The 24,525-nt window shown below is 29.1% G+C and overlaps 2 protein-coding genes and 1 long non-coding RNA gene across 4 annotated transcripts in view; 2 read left to right on the top strand and 1 right to left on the bottom strand.

Annotated features, from left to right (window-relative positions):
* Positions 1 to 20,007, bottom strand: part of LOC148229717 (uncharacterized) — a 46,014-nt gene extending 26,007 nt beyond the window's left edge. The window contains exon 1 of the long non-coding RNA XR_015811520.1: positions 19,887 to 20,007. This is a non-coding gene — a long non-coding RNA (uncharacterized LOC148229717). The remainder of the gene's footprint in view (positions 1 to 19,886) is intronic.
* LOC148229718 (very long chain fatty acid elongase 4-like) lies at positions 4,122 to 5,458 on the top strand. Its single transcript, XM_088197232.1, has 5 exons — positions 4,122 to 4,354; positions 4,420 to 4,610; positions 4,676 to 4,922; positions 4,985 to 5,127; positions 5,187 to 5,458. The coding sequence occupies exons 1-5, from the start codon at positions 4,297 to 4,299 to the stop codon at positions 5,343 to 5,345; spliced, it is 798 nt and encodes a 265-aa protein (XP_088053358.1). The 5' UTR covers positions 4,122 to 4,296; the 3' UTR covers positions 5,346 to 5,458.
* The window catches only part of LOC148229716 (uncharacterized), a 27,732-nt gene continuing 14,466 nt past the window's right edge, over positions 11,260 to 24,525 (top strand). Inside the window, exon 1 of one of the 2 annotated variants that reach the window (XM_088198876.1) lies at positions 11,260 to 11,693. In XM_088198876.1, the coding sequence (XP_088055002.1) occupies positions 11,676 to 11,693 (18 nt within the window). In that variant the 5' untranslated portion in view covers positions 11,260 to 11,675. Of the gene's footprint in view, positions 11,694 to 22,791 lie in introns of those variants that run through there. The other variant, XM_088198877.1, reaches the window with a different exon arrangement.

Below are 24,525 nucleotides of genomic sequence, written 5' to 3'. Positions count from 1 at the left end.
AACTGGAAGAAAACGAAAGACAACTACCCAAAAAGATCGAATGTGGGTTTGCGAGTCCCTGAAAAATCGTCGAAAAATGTCTTCAAAGCTGGCTGCTGAAGTCTCTTTATGCAAAGGGTCATCTATATTTTCGCGGACGGTGAGAAGAAAGCTCAACAATGTGGAACTCAAAAGTTGTAAAGCCCGACACTAACCATGGCTTTCAGAAATAAATAAAACTCGAAGGTAAGAGTGGACTTAAAAACACCGAAATTGGAAATCTGAAGATTAGGCGAAAGTCATTTGATCCGGTGAAACAAACTTTAAGATAATTTTAAACTAAAATTGGTTAGCATAAAAAAATATTAAAAAACTCAATTTATTTAAAAAAATTTAAAGCAATACTTTTTAAAACATTTTATTTTAAGTGTAAAGAATATCTAACTGATTGCGTAGCACCCAAAGTCAAATATTTTGGCGGAAGCGTTATGATCTGGGGATGCATAGCAGCAGCAGCGGTAGGAAACTCATACACTTGCAAGTGTAGTATGAATAGCGACATTTATATTTTAATGCTGGAATCAATTTCAATGGATTATTACTGGAAAATATTTCAAAACACAGACCATGCTACCATTCGATTCCAGCAGGGAAACGCTTCATGCCATACTTCGATAAAAAGCAAGGGTTAGTTTGCGTCAGAGGCTTTGACGCTTTTAGAATGATCTACGCAGTCATCAGTCCTAAATCCTACAGAACATTTAAAAGAAAAGGTTGCCCAACACAATTGCAAACCCAAAATTAAGCTGCAAGAAAAATTACAGATGGAATGGAGAAAATAATTTCCATCCACACGCAAGTTATTAATTGACAGTATGCCAAAAGGTTTGTAGCTCTAATTGTAGTTAAGGGTGGGCCTAGTACAAACAACTTGAGTCGACTTTATTTAAATAACACATTACGCTTAGTTTAAATAATTTCACAAATAAAATAAAATGTAAATATATTAACTATATTTGTCTGTTACATATCAATACCTGTATGTTTTTAAGCTCATACGTATTTATAAAGCTTTTGATAAAGTATGGCACAGAGGCTTAAAAATTAAATAGCTATCGAAACAATATGTAAAATTAAAGAATCCTACATTTTCATAGGAAGGAACATATAAAAAAGAAAAATCAAGAACTTGAAATAAAATATAGAAAGCTATATTGGCTTATGAGAAAGTACTTTAAACTATCAATATACAAAAAATCTAGATATACAACCAAATCCTTAAACCAGTTTGGGTCTACGGCATACAACTCTGGGGATGTGCCAAACAGTGCCATGTTAAAATCATTAAAAAGTTTCAAAATAAAGTGTTAAGAAACATTGTGAATGCTCCGTGGTATGTTCGCGATAGAGACAGTGCTATAAAACGTTTTGCTGCTAAACATGAAGTGAGGCTCGGACAGCACGTCAACATCGAAGCAGCAAACTCCTCAATATAGACAACTTGAAAAGACGACTGAAGAGAACTAAGCTCCTAAACTGGTCTAGTTATCATTTAAAAAAAATCATTTACTATTAGTGATTGTGTAACATAATGTTTAAAAACATAAATGATTAAACATAGAGTGAAATTAATTGTTGGTCATACACAATACCAGTTTTAAAATATACAAAAAACATGTATTTACGAATTTTAGAAAATGTATTGACAATGAAAAAATCAATTTTTATTTTTGTATATAATATTATTTTTAGGCTATGCATGCGTAAATTGTTTTAATTGTATTTTAAAATGTTTGCTATAAAGTTTTTGGGTGAGGTTATTTTCTTATGATTGTTTCACTTAATAATAAAATAATCAGATAGTGCTTTATCCAGTTAAAGTTTAATGAAATTCAGAGTACCTCAGATGCTTTCACATTGGATAGAAAACTATGTACTAAGAAAAAAGTTAACCTCATGCAAAATATCTGGAAAAGAACTTCCAGCCACTTTCAAGGCAGACGATGAAAACATAACTTATATAGACAATGGAGATTACAGCAAAGAAATGTAAAATGAAATATCAGTGCAAAAAAGCGCCTGAATACGATCTTATTATTGAACAAAGCTATTGAAAATGTCACTTCATCCAGGGAAATATTGTTTCATTCAGTTATTTTCAAGCTATTCAGAAAAATGCTTTTTAAACACCTCACACCAATATTTGAAGACTAGCAGCTACAATAATTTCGTCTTACCAGTTTGGCCTCCGGTAAAAGCACTCAACCATAGTGCAAGCACTGATTTGAAGATACAAATATATACTTAGTAATATTCCTGTACGTCACTTAATCTAAGCTATTTAAAATATTTGTTCACTGGTATTGTGGCAAGGGTTTTTAAATTAGACTATATGGTATTTTTTATAGGTAATACTATAGTGCGCTTCCGGTTAATTTATACTACATATTTTGTACTCTTCAGCTTACGATACTAGTTAACAATATTCAAATAAAAAATGCCTGCGCATAACATATTATTTTTTTAACTTTTTCCTCTCGCGGGATGATTGAGTTGTTGTAATTTAGTCGGAGAAGAACGGTCACGGTAGACCCGTGATTATCATTCGTATGAGTTGTATAATATACGTTTTTTTTATATTATTACTATATCTGTTGAGGGTCACTACTAGCCAGATACAACATTCTCATTGGTATGATAATAAAGAAGAAAACGAAACGCGACGGTCATACAACTTTTCCGGACGTGTCGCCTTTGTATAATTTTCCGCTTTACCCGTGAAATTTTTTCGAAGAAATTGTATGATGTACATATCAGAATTAATCAACTGATTGATCTTTGCCGCTTAATCCCTGTCGGAGGTCAGATATAATATTTATCAGCATCTCTAAGGCGCTGCACCGTTAATTGAACAGTGAAGGCAGTTGAGCGCTGAGGTGCTTATCTAACTGGTTATATCTAACCTAATATTGATGCTCTAAATACGAAGAGTACTTTAAGCGTTACGTGAAAGGATCATTGAACTGATAATTTAAAATTTGCGCCAATCTATTAGTATCAAACCACTTATTAATACACTTAATTAAAACACAATAAACATACCAGTGGTTAGTGGTTAATATCTGGAAAAACTTTAATAAGCCAAAATTAATGCAAAAGTTTTATTTTTTTAAACTAGTTTTCACTAGATGTAATAATATTTTTCAGCATTTTGTAAAGTTGTTTTACTTTATTTTTTATATTTAAAATATTTATTGTCTCGCTTCTTTAATACAGTTTTCAGTGGGTCAGATTTTTAATGATTTTTAATTTAGTATATTCAACATAGAATAAGCCAATTTAGCAGGCAGTAAAAAGTGCATAAATCAAGCTTACTTGCATGTCTACCGTACGCATCATAAGATTCCCTATCGAGCTCGACGGTTTACTGTTACATTCTAATTAGAATCCACTACTATTTGCCTCTCAGCCATTCACCATTTTATTTTTATACAAATATTTTTTTGCTTTTGGAAAGAACAATAGTAGGAACACATTTAATAATGACCATAATAATTATATTTATTTAAATGATTTTTGAAATTTTGCGCAAAATTAAAAAAATCAGATACATAAGTAGCAACATTATATAATGAAATTAGTGGTATTGTAGGTTAATAAAATTTATTCATTTAACAATACAGAAATGACGCTGATCCCCTAGAAATTAAAGTAGGAGGGGTGTCGCACGCAACGAAGAAAGAGATAAAGCATGCTATTTCGTGTAACGGTACTTCGTCCAAACGACATGGGAATCTTATGAAGCCTACCGTACACATACTTTGTCATAAAATAAATAAATACATAAATGCACTTCTTTCATTTTTACAGTTGAGCTTCATAAAAATACGTCAATACACAGTATAGTTAGTGGTTAATAAAATAAATTAATAGATGTTTTGATTGATAAAATTTTAAGAATAATTTAACACTTCATTGTGTTGTCAATATGAAATAGTAAACATATTTAAAAGAAGAAAATATAATGCAGCTAGCAACTAAGCCGCGATTCATGACCTTTTCAAATAACATTTACATAAACAGCTTCATTAAATCAAAATAAATTTAATTCAAAGCTACTGACATAAAATGAGCACTAAAACAGTAGTTAGTAAAATTTCTCGTTAGCGTTAGGACATGTTTTACAATCTGTTAGACAAAATTCTTCCATATCAGCAAAATCTCCAAGAGCCAACTTGGTATTTGTTGATGTTTTTGTCGATCATATTTATATTTTTGCCACATTTCATCGCGAAAGTGTTATAAATAACTATAAAAATGGCTATGTTAAGCCATATAAAATCGCAGTACAACTACTTATTTTATGAAGTGGCACGTGAGTGTTATAAAAGTAAGTATAATAAACATACAATCAATAAATAATAAAATAATTATTTACAGATCCTGGTCTGGCAAATTTTCTACTGATGAGCGGAGGTTTAACTATAACTTTCATATCAATACTTTATTTATACATAATTAAAGTAGCACTCCCAGGATTTATGAAAAATAGACAGCCTTACAATTTAGATAAAGTTATATCTGCATATAACACGTTTCAAATTATTGTAAACTTTATAGTTGGCTTTGGTGTAAGTAATTAACTAATTAAAATTACATTGATTCAAATATAATTATCTTATACGCTATATTTTAGATGTTATCATCAGGCTGGTATTACGTTCCATATTTTTACTGTCATACAATAGATTTTTATAATGCACATTCATTGGGACCCAGGATGTCATATTCTTTATATGGATATTTCGTATTGAAAATGATTGAACTAATCGAAACTGGATTTTTCATATTAAGAAAAAAAGATAAACAGGCAACAAACTTTCATATCTTTCATCATATTTTTGCTATGACTTATGGTTGGTTATGTTGTAAATATTGTCCATGTAAGTGCAAGTAATATAACAAATATTTTTTACGACCATAAAATAATCATAAAAAAATTTAGATGGAGGTTGCAGTTTTCCTGCTATGTTAAATGCTTTTATGCATTCAATAATGTACACTTATTATCAAGCAGTTTTAATATGTAACGACGTACAGAAAAAGTGGATAGAAAAATTTAAATCATGGCTCACAGTATTGCAAATGGTAAGACTTATAATATTTATATTTTTGTCGTAATTTATTAAATAATTATTTTATTGTAGGCACAACTCATTGTAATGTTCTCTTTTTGTACATACATGGCTTACAATTCATGTCCGACACCAAAATGGACGTTCAAACTAATTCTACCTATGATATTTATTGTACAGATTTTATTCGTCAATTTCTATAGGAAAACTTATATTAAAAAAAAACGATAAAAAAATAATGTTGAATATCAGATTGTAAATAAACTATTTTTATGTTATTTTATTAATGGCTTAAAATGTTCTATAATAATATATTACAATAAACAAATTGATTTATGCTTTAATACATGTAAATTTAAGTTAATTAATAAAACAAGATCAAAGTGGCAAACCATTCAATTCAAATGCGAGTAGTGCTACAATGCGATAATTATAAGTGACATTTACACTGAGGACGTTTGAGGTCGATAGACTAAATCTTAAAGCTAAATAGTTCGAAAATCAAAGATGTACGAATTTATGTTCATTAAAACAGTTTGAAAGTAGTGGCAGTATTTAAGAATTATGCTACATATTACATTTCCTGTGTGTAAAGAGGTACATTTATAAAATAAAATTATCTTAAAATGACACTTTGCTCCCATAATATGCTATGAAAATTTATTATCAAATACCTGGGTATACATCTGGACTCTAAGCTTAAATTCACTAAACATATCGCGTAACTTTGGTGCTTAGGGCTTGCTGCTATTGCGGCCCTAAAACTGATATTTGGCAGAGAAAGCGCATTAACATGAATTTTGTTTTACTATTGCATATAAATAGTTAATTAGGATTGATTCTAAGTCATTCAAAATTAAGCGATAATAATAATATATTACACACATTTTTATATTAACAACTGATACCATCAATTTGACATACTCATACCATAAATAATGAACATACTAAGCGAGATTATTTTAACCCATTAATCACTAGAATCGGTGACTACGAATAATTTATTATTAATATTATTATTATAGAATACAAATTAAAGGCTTAATTTATTAGCTTGCTTGAGAGACATATATGTATTTAATTAAAATAAATTTATGGAATTTAGTTAGGCTTTCAGTTATGTTTAGTTTTAAGCACAACGATTCAAGCCTCGGTAGCAGAACTCAAAGTTTTATTTATAAAAAATGCGCAATTATTAAGAAACCTATTCTGATTGACTCACTCAATTGGTACATATTTAACCTGTTGTAACGCATTGGGTTACAACTGAAGATTTAATAAAAAATAATAATCCATAGTTCGGTCTAAAAAGGATGCTCATAAAAAATGTGTAACTGTATAGATAATAAAATATATTTTTACGGATAATTCAACCTCCAAAATCGAAAGTATAATATAAAATGTAAGAAATATAAAAAAAATATAAGAAACCTATTCTGATTGACTCACTCAATTGGTACATATTTAACCTGTTGTAACGCATTGAGTTACAACTGAAGATTTAATAAAAAATAATAATCCATAGTTCGGCCTAAAAAGGATGCTTATAAAAAATGTGTAACTGTATAGATAATAAAATATATTTTTACGGATAATTCAACCTCCAAAATCGAAAGTATATTATGAAATGTATTTATTACCTTTTTTAAATATACCCAAAATACAAAGATAAAAAAAAATTTGAGCAAATGAAACACAATTATTTCCAGGATTTTGCTTCAGAAGGTTTTGTCAAAAAAAAAGTGCAAAAATTTATTTGATCACCACTGATGTACAATAGTTTTGGTATCTTTCGCCCGTCTACTTCGTGTAAATTGGCATGAAGGTTTTAATTTTTTACTAATTGAAGATCTTGAATAGATGAAGAGAGGTTTATATGATTAGATTACATTTTAGACTTAGAATTAGAATTAGGTTTTATATTATGATTTGAGCATTAATTACACCTGCTGCCAAAAAGACTAAAGCTCGGTATTCTCAAAAAAAAAAATCATATATAATAAATAACTTTAGACATACTTAAAGTTAATGAGTTATACATTGTTTGTGTTGATTTAGAAGAGGTAAAATATACTACACAAAAGGCTACAGCTGTACAATATTAACTAGTATATATGAGTAATTTCAGAAATTTCTTTAATTAAAAAGTGTTTTTATTTATCTATTATTTTGTTTATCGGCTATTAGTTATGTTATTGCTATCATAAATTACATAAATATACAAAAATAAATTTTGCAAATCAAAACAAGAGCATAATTTAGATATAGATAATGCAGCAGTACATCGAAGAAACAACAACTAACTGCGTTGTTGTAATGCATAAAGAATAATGTTAATTTCAAATATTAAGTATATTCATAAAATTATGAAAAATACAATTTAAATATATAATACCCACAAAATTATATGGTTTAAAATAAAAAAATCAAGCCTTTATTTCAATTTAAAAAATAATACTGTGTTTTATGCAATAAATCAGAACAAAATTAAAAAAAAACAACAGACATAAAATTGAAAATTATTGGTATAAATTTAAATAATTAATTTACCAACAACAGTTGCACAATATTAACCTGGTAATATGAGTAATTTATAGAATTTCGGCAATTAAAAAGAGTTTTTATTTTTCACGGAATTTATTTTTTATGGTCATAGCTGTTATAAATAATATAAAGATTAAAAATATATTTCGTATAATTGGGCTGTAGATAATATAGCAGTCAATCGAGAGAAAAAAAGACAGCTTGTTTTGTTGCAACACAAGGACTGAAAAATAACACACAACTGTGTTTTTGTGTTTTTATAAATTAAAAAATATATTTCACTACAAATATTAGCAAATAGTTTTTAATATAATTACTTTTGCTAATTTACACAAAGTGAAGGCACGAATGAATAGCAAAACGCAAATATGTTAATATACACCAATACATATGTACATTAATTAGTAATTTAGTATATGGTCAAACATAAATAATTTTCCATAAAATTCTGTGCTTAATATATTGATAAAATATAATAACACTACCTTGAATTAAAGCATATTCAATTAAGGGCAGATTTAAGAAACATAGTATGTATTAAATAATATTGTATTCCGTCTGATTACACGAGATTTTTTAAAACTTAAAAATTATGTAGCTTTCCAAGTTTTTAACTCTGCTATCCGAAGCCTTTTGTATACCTCATGTAAAGATTTGTCACAAAGAATAAATAAAATATACAGAAGCTCAACCAATCAACGTGGCTAACGAAGTCTACGAACAAAATGATGATCGTTAAATTACTAGTGCAAAAAAGTCGTTAATATACATGAGGTATATTTAATGTTAGGATCTGTATCTAAAATGATCAACCTTCTAAGGTTGTAAAAGAACGTATAATTATGTATGTATGTATATAGATAGAAAATTGTTCAATTTGTATGAAAGTTTGAGTGTATACATAATAAGTTTTGTTCGTGAGTGATTTTACTAAATATGCACATAATTTATATATTTAACTTGTGTGAAAATATGCAAAGTGCATCGATATGCAATTGCATATTGTTTAGTGGAAGAGGAAACGTTTTCTCCATGTTGACGATTCACTCGATGTCAATCTAACGTGTGCAGCAAAACTTCCTGAAAAATTTGCATCGCACATAAAACGCACGTCCTGCGGTATCATCGCAAAAATAATAATCGCAAAAAATGCAGCTTTCCCTCGACAATTTGCTCGATTGTCACGATTGGACACGTGCGAATGTGTGCGTCGATAAATGCATATGTGAACGATGCTTGAGCAAACGGGCGGTGCTCAAACTGTGGTAACAACAAAACAATAAAACACTTTATTAGATCAGCGGTCTGCATACTTTCTTGCACATTTGACGAAATTTTGACATTGAGTCCTTAGGGGTTGTTAGTGAGGATATTAGTACTGCCTACATAAACTAGCATAAAAACTTAAAGTGTCACCTAAATCAGTTCACAGACGTCTAAAAAATTAGAATATGGATATCTCACAAATCGCTTGAGGAAATCTCGCGCAGCGAATTCCAATATTCCAATAATTTATGATTCTAGAACAGAAAGATTTATTTTTGAGTCGAATTGTCACTGAAGATGAGAAGTGGATCATCTACTTTAACATGCGACGTAAAATACAGTAGTTGGATAATAATCAACTCCCAATTCCAACCCCAAGAACAAGATTACACCCTAATAAGATAATGTTATGCATTTGGTGGGATTTGAAGGGCATTATTTATTATGAGTTTTTGGATTATAGGCGGACAATTACGACAGACACATAGTGTGCTCAGCTAAATCATTTAAAAGCGACTCAGACCATAAGAAAGACCTTCCCTTATAAATTAAAGAAAAGTAATTTTACACCAAGACAGCGCTCGCCCTCATGTATCCATAATGTGTTCTAAAATGTCTATAAAAATAAATAAAACAGTTGCGAAATGTCCATTTGTTGTTAAAACCTAACCTAATGAAAGTTCTGAGATTAGAACTTTCATTAGACTAGGTTTTGATTTAGGTAAGGTTCAGTCCAAAATACAAATTAAGATAACTCATCTTCCGGGGGAAAATAAGCGAAAGAATAAGTACAGACAGACATCGCATTTTACATAGTTTGTCTGCACTTAATATTACACTATGTTTTAAAAATATGAAAGCTATCCTTATCGATATTACTACGGATTTTTGATATGAGAGTATCGATCAACGTGTATTTAAACGGAAATTTGATCAATAGGAGGGCGCAAAAACAATTATCATTTCTCAGAAGTCAAAAATTCACGTCAAAAGCAATAAAATCATGCCAGCGCCATCGCAGTGGGAACGCTCGTTACCGAGCGTTCCCACTGCGATGGCGCTGGCATGATTTTATTGCTTTTGACGTGAATTTTTTACTTCTGAGAAATGATAATTGTTTTTGCGGACTTCTATTGATCAAAATTCGGTTTATATGTTCCTCATTTATATTTTTATAATGAATGCAAGATAACCGAGCGTTTCTCCTATAAGTCCTTGTTAGCTCGTACATATTAATATTCATTAAAAGAAATATATTACGACGATAAAAAATACATAAAATGTTTTTTTGTCATAGGGACCAGAATCATTATTTTCCCAAGGCCTGGCTTCGATTTCGGCGTGCAATTAAAGAGACTAAAAATATTTTATTAAAATATGGTTACAAGTTGTCTTTGGAAAGTATACCCTGTGCTGAATATACCATTGAATATGATGAACAGCTCAATCACATAAAGGATGCAGACTGAATATTGTAATGTCAAACGTTATAATACAACATGACAAACAGAGGTAGGTGTCCAAGCTCAGTATTTGGGTGCCGCATAATTTGTCACAGAATAAACACTATAACAGAACCTCTTTCTAACCCCAAAGTATAATTGTATCAGAAAAAAGTTATGGTTGGTAGGATATAAAAGTAAAGTGTATATAATAAAAAAATAATCGAACGAGAAAATAAATGCCGATAAGTACTGCTATTAATAAGATAATTCCTCCACATTTATCGCAATAAATCTCCGTAAAATTAATATTAAGAAAAATAATTGAATGACAAAAAATCAAAATATCCCTAGATGAGTTTTTCTGATACGATTTTTATAGGGATATGGAATTTATATATATAAACATTGTTACGTATGGTATATTTAAGTTTGATTATATATATACATTGATATTTTTATCTATGAAAAGCAATTAACGGATTTCTAGGGATAATATATTTACTGTGACCGTATTTTAGAAAAATTAAAATGTTGAATAAGTCGTGAGTACACTTTTTCATAATAGTATAATTACATCTAATTTAATACCTAAGAATTGAATAAAATGGCTTTATTATACAATGTTGAACAACAGTTTTATTTAAACATTGTCTCGAAATCCTCTTTTAAGTCCACAACGTCATGCAATCATGCATATGCAAAGACACACACGCTTATTTTAGGCTAATATAACGTTTATGTAAAAGCGGCGCTAATTGGTCGATTGTATCGAATTGTTTTGCATGAGAACCGATTGTGTGTGTATTCCATTTTTCCGACAAGCATCATCCAAACTGAGCAGTTTGTGCAATACAGTTTGAGAACCTCCCTACTACTTTCGGAGAGATGGTACACACGGTGGTAGCTATAATCGGCGAGAGAGATGGCCCGGGTTTGCGGCCAACAGGTTAGTCGGCCTTTGGAGCTCATCCGACTCGGTCGGATCTCAGGGATCTCTCTCTTTAAATCAGTCTGTGTGTAGAAGAATCGTTTTTTTTCGAACGTCATCGAAAAAAATGGGATGCTGACTGCGAACGAACAATCGAAATAGAAACAGTGTTAAAAAAAACTGACCGACATACGCTTGAAACTTTTTTCTCGGCATCTCGACGTGCTTCCGGCGAAAGGGCGTGAAGATACCAATTAATTTCGTCGGACGATGGTCGAGTGTTTATAGTTGGTGTTTATGGTGTTATCTCTCTCGGTTCGGATACACATGGTGCACGAAAGACGCTGTTAAATTTGTTGTGACCAGAAAGTCCTCAAGATGAAGATCGTTTATACTGTAAGTATATATTTTTTAACTTGATTAAACGAGTGAAATATAGATATGAATTTACATTATATATAAATATAGGAAATGGTACGATTCGTTACGATTTTCTAGATAATATCATAATGTGGCGTGACTGTGTTTTGCGTTTTAATTGACTTCCATGTTATTGCTATTAAAATGATTTTCAATGAAATTTTAGTGTTATCAAAATAAATCGCGTCTCTGATTTTCTACGGAAATTAATTTTTATATAAATAATATTTTAGTCAAAAATATAAACGTAATATATTTAAATACTACGTTCATTTTATAAATACAGGATTGTCGATTTAAATCTTAATATAGCAATAGTTTGACTTATACATATTTTTTTTAACTAAAAATCAATTCAATAATATGTAGAGTAAACTTAAATATTGCATTAAAATATATGTAAAAACAGTTTTGGTGTCTTAAAAAGTAGTCCCATATTCCTTAATCTAAAAATTAATTTGTGACAAATATTGGTGCTTTTTTATGTATTTGTTAGTAGTAGTTAATAGTATAATAAATACATTACACTTTTTTTAACAGCAGATGTGCATTTGCAATCCTTAAAGTTGTTATTTGTTTTAATGAAATATAATACAATTAACGTTTATTAGGGTGTTTTTAAAAATATGTTAGGCAAATGACTTGTATCAATAGTTATTATTAATCATAGTCCTACTAATGAATTATCATAGTGAAAATATTACAAGTAGCCCATATTTTTTTATTTACATACAATATCGAATTAAAAGGGTGTTTTTATATGATTATATTGTAGCAATAACAGATAACAGGTAAAGGATACTGTAGAATAGATCATTGCGTGGGGTTTTTCAAAAGTTTTTTGATAAAAAAATCGAATCAAAATAAAAATATAAATATAAATACAATTTATAAGAAGTGTTGTAATTTTATTTATTATACTCATATGGAATATACTTGAGAAAATTAGTAGCATTTAGAACTAGCTGATATTAAAAATATTATTGAACCAAATTTATTCATCCAAAAAAAATATGAATGTGTCACTTTTAATGTGTTTTTTATCGGAATCTAACCAGACATTTATAGCTGAAATAAAAAAGCACTTATTAATTGAGATAAAATATGTGAGTGTGTGAGTATATAAAATGTCGATTTTGACGATTCATCCGGATAAATGTTAAATCTGGGACAACTTTAGAATACATTCGTTTTGGAATTTCACAATGACCTGGTTGCACGCGAAGAATCGGAAATGTGAGTGATAATGAATATTTAAATGATATGTCCTTGAGCTTTCCATTTTTTTGCATGTCAAAGAAACACTCGGACGAAACATAGCAGTTACCAAATTTCATCTTTGTCTTAACTTATAACATACAGATAGATGCACAAGGTTATATTACACATTTTTCGGTTAACGAATATTATACAATTATCAATTTCTCTTTGTGTATTACCTAGTTTTCTGCTCGAATACGCGTTTAAACCAGATAATAAAGAGGTTAATTCTAGATTGGAAACGCACAATGCCATATGATGCGATTTCCATGTGAACTCTATTCATAAAACACACACTTATTACACTGCATAAAGAGACGGTGTTGCATCTTTCAGAAAGTGCACAATTTCATGACGAAACTGGTAAAGTTGCGCAAGAGTGCAGTCCCATCACAGTTTTGCATCTGGTAATTATGCAATCGGTCATAATAGTGAATGCTAATAAAATATGCATAACGGTATGTTATGCGACGTTATAAAACTCTTCTCCCTGATAATTCGTTAACGGTTGTTTTCGTGTCTCGATTAACCACTTTTTATTAAACTCGCATGACCCAATTGTTTGACAATAACCGACAAAAAATATGTCTTACGGTCGTAACTGACACTTCGACCGAAACCTGATTTCGGTTTGGATAATTTATTTACGACACACATGTTAATAAAACATTAAATAAATAATATCTTTAAAATCACATATATATAAAAATCGATAAAAAGCATTATCAACAATGATATTAATTATCGAATAAGCTCGTTCTACATATTTCGTTAATTTGTATGAAATAGTTGTCTAAAACAGTTAGGTTGTTGTCGAACTGGTTAATTTTCGACTAGTGATCAATTGACCCGTTCTTTACTCGTTTTGTATTACACACATGTACTTGTGGTAACATGAGATGATCTCACCTTCTCATAATGTTTGAGAATTTAAAAATCGATAAAAAAGTTCATAAATATTTCAGTTTTACAAAACACCTGTTTATAATAAAAAGTAATGAAATTAATATATGTATAATATTTAAATTAAATAAGTTTTTACCTGGTTTATTTATGGAACCATCATTAAAAAGAAATGTGTAATTTGGAACAAATTTGAAGATAATGGCATTATAATTTTTTTATTACACATTTGTATATATTCGTGTTAATAAGAGATGATCTCATATATGAGAATGGCAAAAATATCAAGATATAGCTCATAAATATTTTCACGTTATTAAAATGTTGGTCAAAATACTTGTTTATTGCTAGTTCATCTAAATGATTAATTTATCATTGTGAAATAATATAGTAAAGATTTTCCTGTTTTATTTTTATTAAACAATATCGTAAAAAGAAATGACATAATTCAAGAAGTAATTTAGGTATATTTTGACACAATTTACGATACTTTGTTCTATTGCCACTATTTTAAAATTAATAAACTACAATTAATACGAATTTTTATAAACCACATATAAAAGCATTAGGGAATAGAAAGTTATGTTTTATCTTTATTATTTTTAGAACCAAGATAAATTATTTCATTGCCGTTATTTTAAAAATTAGGTATTTTTACATTAAAATATTAATTTTAAAAACTATTAGAGTTATTATTTGTTAAAAAAAATTAGAATTTTCACATATTGGAACTATACATTAGTTCATCTAATCTTTGTAATAAAAAATAATGGATTCGGCTATACAATATGTACGTTTAATCACAAAAAATATAGAATCGCCTTAAAAAAATGGGAATTATGCAAAAAAATATTTTTTATGGATTTCTACTGCAAAAATACGTAATTTAGATACTTAGATATATATTTAAGATCTAGATCTTTTAATCAGCTGCAAATAAATTCAATATACTGAAGTATATTATTTATCATAATTAATAATTGAAAATGATTTTTAATATAATGCTATTTTAAAGATTAATTTAACTATGCTTCATTTTTTAGTGTTTCAGTCAAAAAATTGATGATATCAGAAAAAAGATGTAATGCAAAAATATAGAAAAATTCAATGTTATGTGAGTTAATTGCAAAAAAATAATATTTTTATCATTACTTGATTATTTTAACTAAGGATAAATAAATTTAACTACGAATATTTTAAAAAGCATTATTAATTTAATTATGATAAATAAAATATGTGTAACATTTCAGATTTTTTTCTTTATTTCATAAAAAAAATATTTTTAAAGCACAAAGACATTTTTTAAGTTTCTTAATTTTTGATTAATATATAACAAATTACATATTATTTTATTAAAATAATAATATAATTGCATTGAAAAATTTTTTTTTAATAAGAAATCCTCCCATTTAATATTGTTATTAAATTACACCGTACGAAATATCTTTTAAAACGGCTACACTAATTTCTTTTAAAATAATTTTTTGACAGGCACTGCAAATCAAATCAAATAAAGAATCACACATAATAATCAAAATGTATATGATACATAATAATGTGCATTAAAAAGTCTTCGCGTTTTTCCGCTCGTAAATCGCATACAATATACCACATTATTTTTTGCAACACTTGATGATGCAAAATAATTTTTCATTGTGGCCAATTTCTCTATTCTTCCGTGTAATGTGCGAAAATGCCCATTGTGCTCTTCAAACCTTGAAGAACAAAAAGAAGACTTTCACCGCGCACTTGACATATTACGTAAAATATTCGGATGCAACCGAAATAATAATGATATAAAAATACAAGTACCTACGGTCGTAAACCGTAACGAAATCGTAATCGAAATATGAAAATTCGGTCACATGGCGGGCAGTAAGATGTGCGTGAAAACGAATGTTTTGTAACATCTGCGTTATGTCAAATCGTTGTTATCCAACCGTGTTGTCTTGTGATTTAAGGCAATCGAGAAAATTTTCCTGGGATACTTTTTTATGGACACAATGATAATGATTTGAGATTGTTGAAATTTTAATGATCCATGTTTTATGTAATATATTTTTTACAATATTTTTATTGTTAGTGACGAAATAATATATTAAATCATTGTAATTTTTTCGTACTTATCTAAGACGATATTAACTGATAACACAATTTTTAAATTCATCATGTAGATGAAATCACAAAAGCCATTTATAGGACCCCAGTTAAAATGAAATTCCAAATAATAAGAATATCTCTAATGTAGGTAATATGATTTATATTGCCGTAATTACACCACAACGGTGAACATGCGATAGGCTCATCTCACAACCACAAATTTGATATAACATTTTTTTTCTACTTCTCCATTCGTACGTCATTACCGCATATTCTTCTCGTTTATAATATAATATTATAGTTACGCGCTGGCTACAATTTATCATCCGTTTACGAGATAAATGATCATGATCATTGGAAAATCGTCTCTCTGTTTTCTTTCGCGGTACTACGATTTCTTCGTCACGTTTCTTGTGTTGGTACACGGGAGGAGTTTGCCATTAAATTGACCTTCACTTTCGAGTCGATTTGCGGGCGAGATGAAGAAAAAAAGGTTAACGACGCGTTTTGCGGCCAATCCACGAAATTCTCATTACCGAAAGGAAAAGTCTTTCATCGCTTTCCAAGACTTCCGAATAGCCGGTTCAAATACAATTCAATTTATATTTTTTTATCACATGTATGTATATATGTTGTCATATAATGCTACAGAAAAATATGAAAAAAAATTATTTCATATATTCAAATAGGGTTAAGGTAAAATTTATAATATAGCTAAGAATCCGGCGACCGTAAAGTTATCGTTCAATCGGCTTATAATATTTTTTCATCTTAATTATATTTATTTTCGCTTTCATTCAACTCGAGCAACAATAGGCACAGTTTGTTTCCTTATATGTTCTCTTCTTTTATTCTGCCTCTTTTCAGATTGCGTTCATTGTCCGCACAGACAAGCGTGCATTGAACGTAAAGCACAGTCTTTGTCGCGCTAATGAACAGTCATTTAATTCACAATCGCGCGAATGCCTATTAATCCAACACAATTACATGCGTAACGCTATAAAATGCATATCGACGCTCTTCTTCTTTCCCATGAACGAGAAAAATAGCAATTGTTCTCCAAGTCTCTGTACATATATCCGAAATTAATTTGTGTTGGAGTCGGCGACGAAGTGGAAAGTGACGAGGCGAAGACTTTTCCTTTCCGTAATGAGAATTTCGTGGATCGCCCAAAAAACGAGTCATTAAACTTTTTTCCTACCTTGTTGTAATCGATCAAAAGACTAACTAATAGATTTTTATTAAAATTAGATGACAAAAGTATTTTAATACAATATTTTTTTTTATAGACTAACTTAATGTGAAAATCGAAATCTTGCCACTTATGTTATTGTATCGAATAAAAAATAAATAATTGAGTGCATAAAAATTATGCAATGTACAAATGCTATCAAGCAAAAAATGGGTTTGAGGACCAGAATGGGATATATAAGTATTTAAACTTAAGTATTAACGGGTAACCGTATTTTTCTTCGCCTACAACTTATTACACTTACATATAATTATTTAAATCTTTTTATGTTACAATATTTTAGGGTACAAATGTACCCGGCTTATAGATGGAAAGGTTGAACAATATGTCGTTACTAACATGTATTAAATCAATAAATTATTATTATATTATAAAAAGAAAAAAAAATATTGATCATTTGCCAAAAAAATAAGGAACTTAAATTATATAAAAATGATCTTATTTTTTAAACAAGTTTACTTTGACAAATCACTTTTTTAGGATTGGTTGGTATACATATCATACATTAATATTGGATTTATTTAGTTTTGGGTTCCAAATTATAATTATGAATTTTTTGGATAAAAAGCAAAAATTAATGGATAAAACTCGCTGTAAAAATGTTGCTCATAATTATTGCACAGTTTTCGATAATAAGCAATATTTTTTTTAGTATAGTTATTTTTATCATTTTTTTAGGAAACGGGTGATAAATAGCTTTTTACATTGTTTTGTTGTGATTTTTTGCCATAAAAATCTATAGTAAAATTAAGCGCTGATTTATGTCAGTAGTTTATTCCCTAATATCTACAGTTTTTTACTATAGATTTTATTAAAAAATACAATCTATTGTAGCAAAATTAAACCGTATCAGCCGTTAGTAAAAAGTAAAAACTGACTATAACAACATATTTATAGTATTTCTATATATTTTAATAACAATAAAAATACACATATACATGTAATCAAGTAGAAATATAAGATTTATATTAATTTAATTATAACATATTATGTAAAAAATAATTATAGCAGTAGACTGTATATCACTACAATAACAAAAACTGAGATTTTATAAAACAAATAAGCTTTTTACTGTGAAATTTTACTTGTTTTTTTGTTTTGTCTATTTTATAAAAAATAGAGTTCAAAACACAGTTAAATTTTTTATAAATTTATGCTACGTTAAATTGTCAATTTTAATCAAAAATAAAAATGTAACTACAATTATTTTTGCATATTTATCGAAGCAAATGTTAAAAATAAATAGTTTTGAAAAAATAATGGTTAATATCCACAAAAAACAATCTGAAAATAACTTAAGAACTAGAAAAATTGTGTAAAAGTCTGAAATAACAGTTTTGTGTTATTATTTTTATATTGATATACATATATGTTTATTATAAGACATTTTTACATCTTTACTCTAACTGTAGGATTTTTTTTTACTGCAAGTTTTTTGCATTTACTTTGTTATAAATTACGATTTTTTGCTTTTTTAATAGCAGTTTTTTTGAAACAAGATGGGGGATCAGGCGGATTAACAGACTTGAGATCTATTTTTAATAAGAAAAAAAAAATTGTAGAACATTAAAATTAAATGATACGTACCGAACCAGACGGAATGTATTAAGGAGCCGGATGGTGACAACCATAGGCAAGTCGGTTAGTGTGGACGTCCTGGGTTTAACGGGCATGAAAAGAGGTCGCGATCGTGATTTTTGAAGACTTAATTTGAAGAAATACGATATACAACTTTTTGCGAGAACTTAGTGAATCGTATCCCGATGTTTCTAAGGAATACGAGAAAAAATCGTATTTGAGTTAAAATAAAATTAACTGAGTCTTATTATTTTTTTGTAAAAAAAATGCTGAATTAACAAGAATTTTGTTTGAAAATTTTAATCCAAAGTATTATCTGTTAAAAATCTAACATATTTGATTTTACTGAAAAAAATTTTCGTTTGCAGTTTATTTTTTTTAATGTAGCAACATACTCAATAAAAAAACATAGTAAATTTTTAAAATGAAGAGGGATTGTAATTTTATATATAAATTTACAAACCGAAGTACGCGTAAATAAATGCTTTTACGCATTTGAAAAATATTTCTAAATATAATGTTAATCGGGGTGTCTATTAAGACCGAAATTCGTAGAATTCGTTCGTTTTTCGTAGAATTGTTTTGAAATTGAATCATCTCGTAATAAATATAAATTGCGAAGGTGCTGATTCTTAAATTAATGGCTATAAAGGTTAGAAACGTCTAAAAGGAAGACCATTGGAAACTAAAAGGAATAAAATTAAAAAGCTATAAAGATAATAAACGTCTGCTCTACATAGACATAATTATATTGATTGAATCAACTAGGCGTTTTTACTCGGCTAAAATGCCGCAAAAAATATAATTACTAAAATGTTTTCATTATGTGATATCCGAACAATTGAATCAAAACGTTGCAGAGCGTTTTAATTTAATCCTCTGCAAAAAAATGTACTTTACTTCCTACGGGCATCGCATTTATGGAGTCTAATGACTGTAATCGGTTCGAAAAGTGAAATTGCCCGCGGACCGAGCTGTTAATCGTCAGCACTATGCCCAAAAAAAGGGTAACCACACGTCAGCGGCGAATGTCTCGGAGCGATTCGCCAAAAAGTGGGTAATGCGCCTCGACCCACCTGTCTCTATCTCCGGAATCCGGATTTTATCGGATGACGTCACGCTCCAAGTACCTTTTCGCCATTCGAGAAGATCGCTCGATCACTTTCGATCGTGGGTATTGTGGTACCTTGACAGCCGTGACACGACTGACGACACATTATGTTACATATTTCAAACAAGCATACGAATATTAATAAGTCACGACGAAAAGAAAAGACTTTTGTGGTAAAATAAACATAAATAAAATCAAAAATAAACACCTACTCACGTTTAACTATGTATTATATATAATGAAAGGCCATTAATATTCTCTTCTTCCCACTGATTGATTCTGCAATACACTGACAGTGACGGCATAAATATTAAAATGACTTATTAGAATAATAGAAAAGATGCTAATATATATACATACGCTCATCATTCAAAATTGGCAGACATCTTAGAAAACGCAAAGAAGTAGACAATGACAATAAATGAATTAATTTTAATTTTTGTTATTCATCTATTTGATTAATTAATTTATTTAAATTTGAGTACTGTACAGCGTTGCATACAAACCTTGCATGTGATCTTATACATATATATTTTATATATATGTATGACAATTAAGCTCCAAAATAATTATTATAGATCAGGGCTCGGCAACCTATGACCCGCGGGTCACCAAGTGACCCGTTTGGTGATTTGAAGTGACCCATTTCAGTTCTGCAAATATCGTTTTTTTAACGTGTTACGATGTCACGACTAGACCACATATATGGTTGTTAGGACCAAAAATATTCACTGACCCGAATATTCTTTTTAATAGTCACATTTTAATTATTTTGACCCGAAGCCAAAAAAGGTTGCCGAGAAAAAGAGAAAAATACAGCAGATAAAAGATTCTTAAAATTGTAGTAATTGTAGCAAAACTTAAGTGGCATTTTTTATGTATAGTTTTTTAATGTGCAGAGTTGTAAAAGTTAAGGATTGTAAGGATTTTTGTATTTAAAGACATTTCGCATGAAAGTGAATTATTTGCATTTATATTAAATATAAGAGTGATTTATATGCAAAAGCTCTTTAGCTCAGTTCTGTTTTTAGTCATCACAAGAAACATCCGCATATTACCTAAAGCAAATTATTTTTTAAGGATTTTTATTACATATTTTTTTTATGACATATAGTGTCAAGCACTTTTTCATTCAACTAATTAATTTCAGCACGATTGACGTGACTAATACCCGAAAAAACCGTGCTCGAATTTCATATGAACCTTATGTTTTTCAATTTTTTATCGTGTCTGGGAGATTAAAAATAGTAATTATTATATAATTATAATTCCGACCGATTATTACAAATTAGTTTTTTTTAGATTTTCTGAATCTCACAGATGAATATCGTGGTGTATAATTAAAATAATAACAAACTTTTGTTTATAAATTCTTCATATACCCTTATACATTTGAGGTCCATGAGGAATATGTGATTTTTAATATCAATCCAATTTCATATGGTATAGAAGTCTCACGTCTGATCTCTGACCAGAATATAATGCGCGCAGAGGCAAAGCCGTCGATAACTATAATTTTAAACATAAGCACAACGTTGTGCTCACAGTGTGTATGTTTAAAAAATCTTACGAAAAAAATCAGTGCTACCAATCAAGTAAAAGCAAGTATTTGATCTGTAATTTCTGAATATTCCACGTATATATTATCTCATATTCATACATACGTGATGTGTCAAAATAATTAATTTTGAAATATCTATAAGCAATAAATTAGTAAATTCATTTGATTCACATGAAATTTTACGATTGTGGAAATTTATTAGAATTATTATTTCCTTGTGAATTTAGTGAAGCTACGTAAATACCATAGGTATAGAATACAAATACTTATCCCTACGCGCGTGCGATGATCGTGAAAGTTGATTTGCCGGCTATCACGTAAATAACCGGAACGCGGATTTTTCATGTAAGATAAAAATCGTTTTTTTAAACTTTTGGGCGTGAACCGCCGACCTTTCGCGTCTCGGACCCTACCTCCTATGGCCAATGCGGTGGCTTTCACTCTTGAGTCGTTAACTTTTCCCTTTCCGTTCGGACGAACTTCACAAAGATATTCGCAATAAGCGGATGCTATGTCAACAGACGACTCTGTAAGGTGTCGATATGTCTCGATATCTCGGTTTGATGATTTAATGACGGGAAACAGTGTATAGAAAGTCGATAACAAATCGGAATTCAATTCCTTCTTATCCATAAGATATTTATCAATCAAATTAACATAAATTAGCAATAAGGCGATAAGCGTAATTTTTGTTTCGAAAGAATCGTTAAAATATTTGGTAAAATTTTGGAGAATACTTGCGACACTAAATTTAAAAGAAACTCATCTTTTTTTATTACTTACTTACTCACGAAACTCTGGTTAAGAAATCACTGGCCTATGCAATATTTTCCAAATCGTATTAGAACCTTTCGATTTTCTTTAATGCGATATTTTATTGCTTTAAAAAAACATAATTTTAACAAATTATGTTTTTTTAAAGCAATAATTTTTTTTTAAGTTAAAATTTAAACAAATTAACTAAATATAAATGAGTGCTATAATTTCTATGTAACCATATAATGTATATATTAATATGTTTGTAATTACCAAATTGTTTTATAAAAAATATATCATCATTTTTTACTAAATTAACAATATACTTTATATTTAATACAAACAATAAAAAACCTAATTTAGATCCCTACGGTAATCGGTGAAAATTTTATATATACATTTAATACTTTTTTTCTACTAATAAAATAGCATTTGAAGCATATTATAATCCACATTTAACTGTATTAACGTTATATTTCTATCTATTGCTTTAAATGATATTTTAATTCTAGAAACGCCACAACAATTATTATCTTTTTATCATATATTTCTTTTCTGATTCTCATGGAATCCTGATTGAACTCGTGTCAGTATTAGGGTTTTCAATCGAATATTTAAATTATTTGCTAGAACTATATGAATATTCGAATAATTTATTGAATAAGTAACATGTGTAGTCGTTTTCTTTCTCAATATACCCAAGTGACTAGTTACACTCCAAAATCCACGGTCTTTTATGCGCCTTGATGCTCATAAATAAGACGCTTCTTCTCAACAAAAATATGCTTTTACGTCTTCGAAAAACTCTTATGAATAAAATGTTTATTTGTTGTATCTACTATGACCGAAATTCGTGGAGTTCGTTCATTGAACGAAAGAAAATGTTGCAAAGGCCTATTTATTATTGTTTAACGCTTATCTCAAAAACAGGTGTGTATCACAAATTTTTGTGAAGTTCATGTTACGTTTTTGTATTTGTTGTTTTAAGACGCAAAGATTTTATTTCAATCAGTTCAAAAACTCGATCGCGATTAATTCGTTATTTAATTTATATGCAAATACAACAAATTCGTTCCAAACATATTAGTAATTGTATACATAAAAAATCGATAAAATTATGTATTTAAAATGTTTCATCAATTTTGCTGAATTAATTCAATCGCACCTTTTACCTTTTGACGCCCTCACTAATGATTAATTCACATAAAAAGTTTAACGATTTTGCAAATAATTAATATAATTACTAATAACCGATATTTGTTTTAAAAAATAATATATCACTAATTGGTTTAATAAATTAATCAGTAAGAACCGAGAAAAATTAAAAATATATTCGAATATTCGAATACTTCACCATTTTTTATTCAATATTCGAATAATTGAGAACCCTAGTCAGTACACATTTTTTTCGATTTAGCCTTTTAAAGCTCTCAGACTCACTATCGCTTCAAGGCATATCAATTTTGTTTATTGTACAATTATCTATTGTATTTCTATAGTACTTATTTAAAGCTTTTCATTTATATATTAGAAATCTGACTATCATGACCTGACAGATTTTTCATATGCGTCATAATAATGACCTTCATACATATATAATAGTTATGGAAACGATTCACACACCTATTCATATTACAAATGCGTACGAAATGGTTTATATAAAACATATATAGAGCTCACGTCTAAAAGAGATGTGCACCATCCTACATAAATTATTCTGGCTTCTTGTAGCTATCGACGGGAATATCCATATTTCTGACAAGCTCTGAGTTCGTGTTCGCGATGGGCAAGAATAAGGGACGCAATCGCGACACTCTATAGCACTCTGAAAATCGACGATTGTCGACAATTTAAAAAGTATTTCATTGTGTATTCCAATCAAATTTAAAAAAAGCAACTTTTTATTCATCTAGAGTGGAATTTTTACCTTTTGAAAGTTAGCTCTAAAAATTACATATATATTACACAAAATAAGATCTCGATAACAAGTAACAGTTTTAATGTTAACAATCAATAACACTGATGCACAAGCTTTACTCTTTCTCTCTTGTATTTATTTATTTATTTTTATTTAAAAAACAAAGAAATCATGACATCACAATGGTAATGCCCCGCAATTGTTGTGTTAAGATCTATTTGACAGTAGCGAAATTTGATAATGGCCAATTGCTCCCATCGTTTTTCTTTTCTTTTCCTCGCTAACTATACGATCACGCAACGATAAGCTTTCGAGGTTATGTCTCGCGGCTTATCGCAATCTTGAACTTGGTAACGGGCGCCAATTTCC

The sequence above is a fragment of the Plectrocnemia conspersa genome, unplaced genomic scaffold (assembly GCF_051122295.1).
Source record: "Plectrocnemia conspersa isolate PC_06_02 unplaced genomic scaffold, ASM5112229v1 ptg000011l, whole genome shotgun sequence".
NCBI lineage: Eukaryota > Metazoa > Arthropoda > Insecta > Trichoptera > Polycentropodidae > Plectrocnemia > Plectrocnemia conspersa.
Note: the sequence above shows the minus strand (reverse complement) of the source record. Positions and strands in the feature narration are given on the sequence as shown.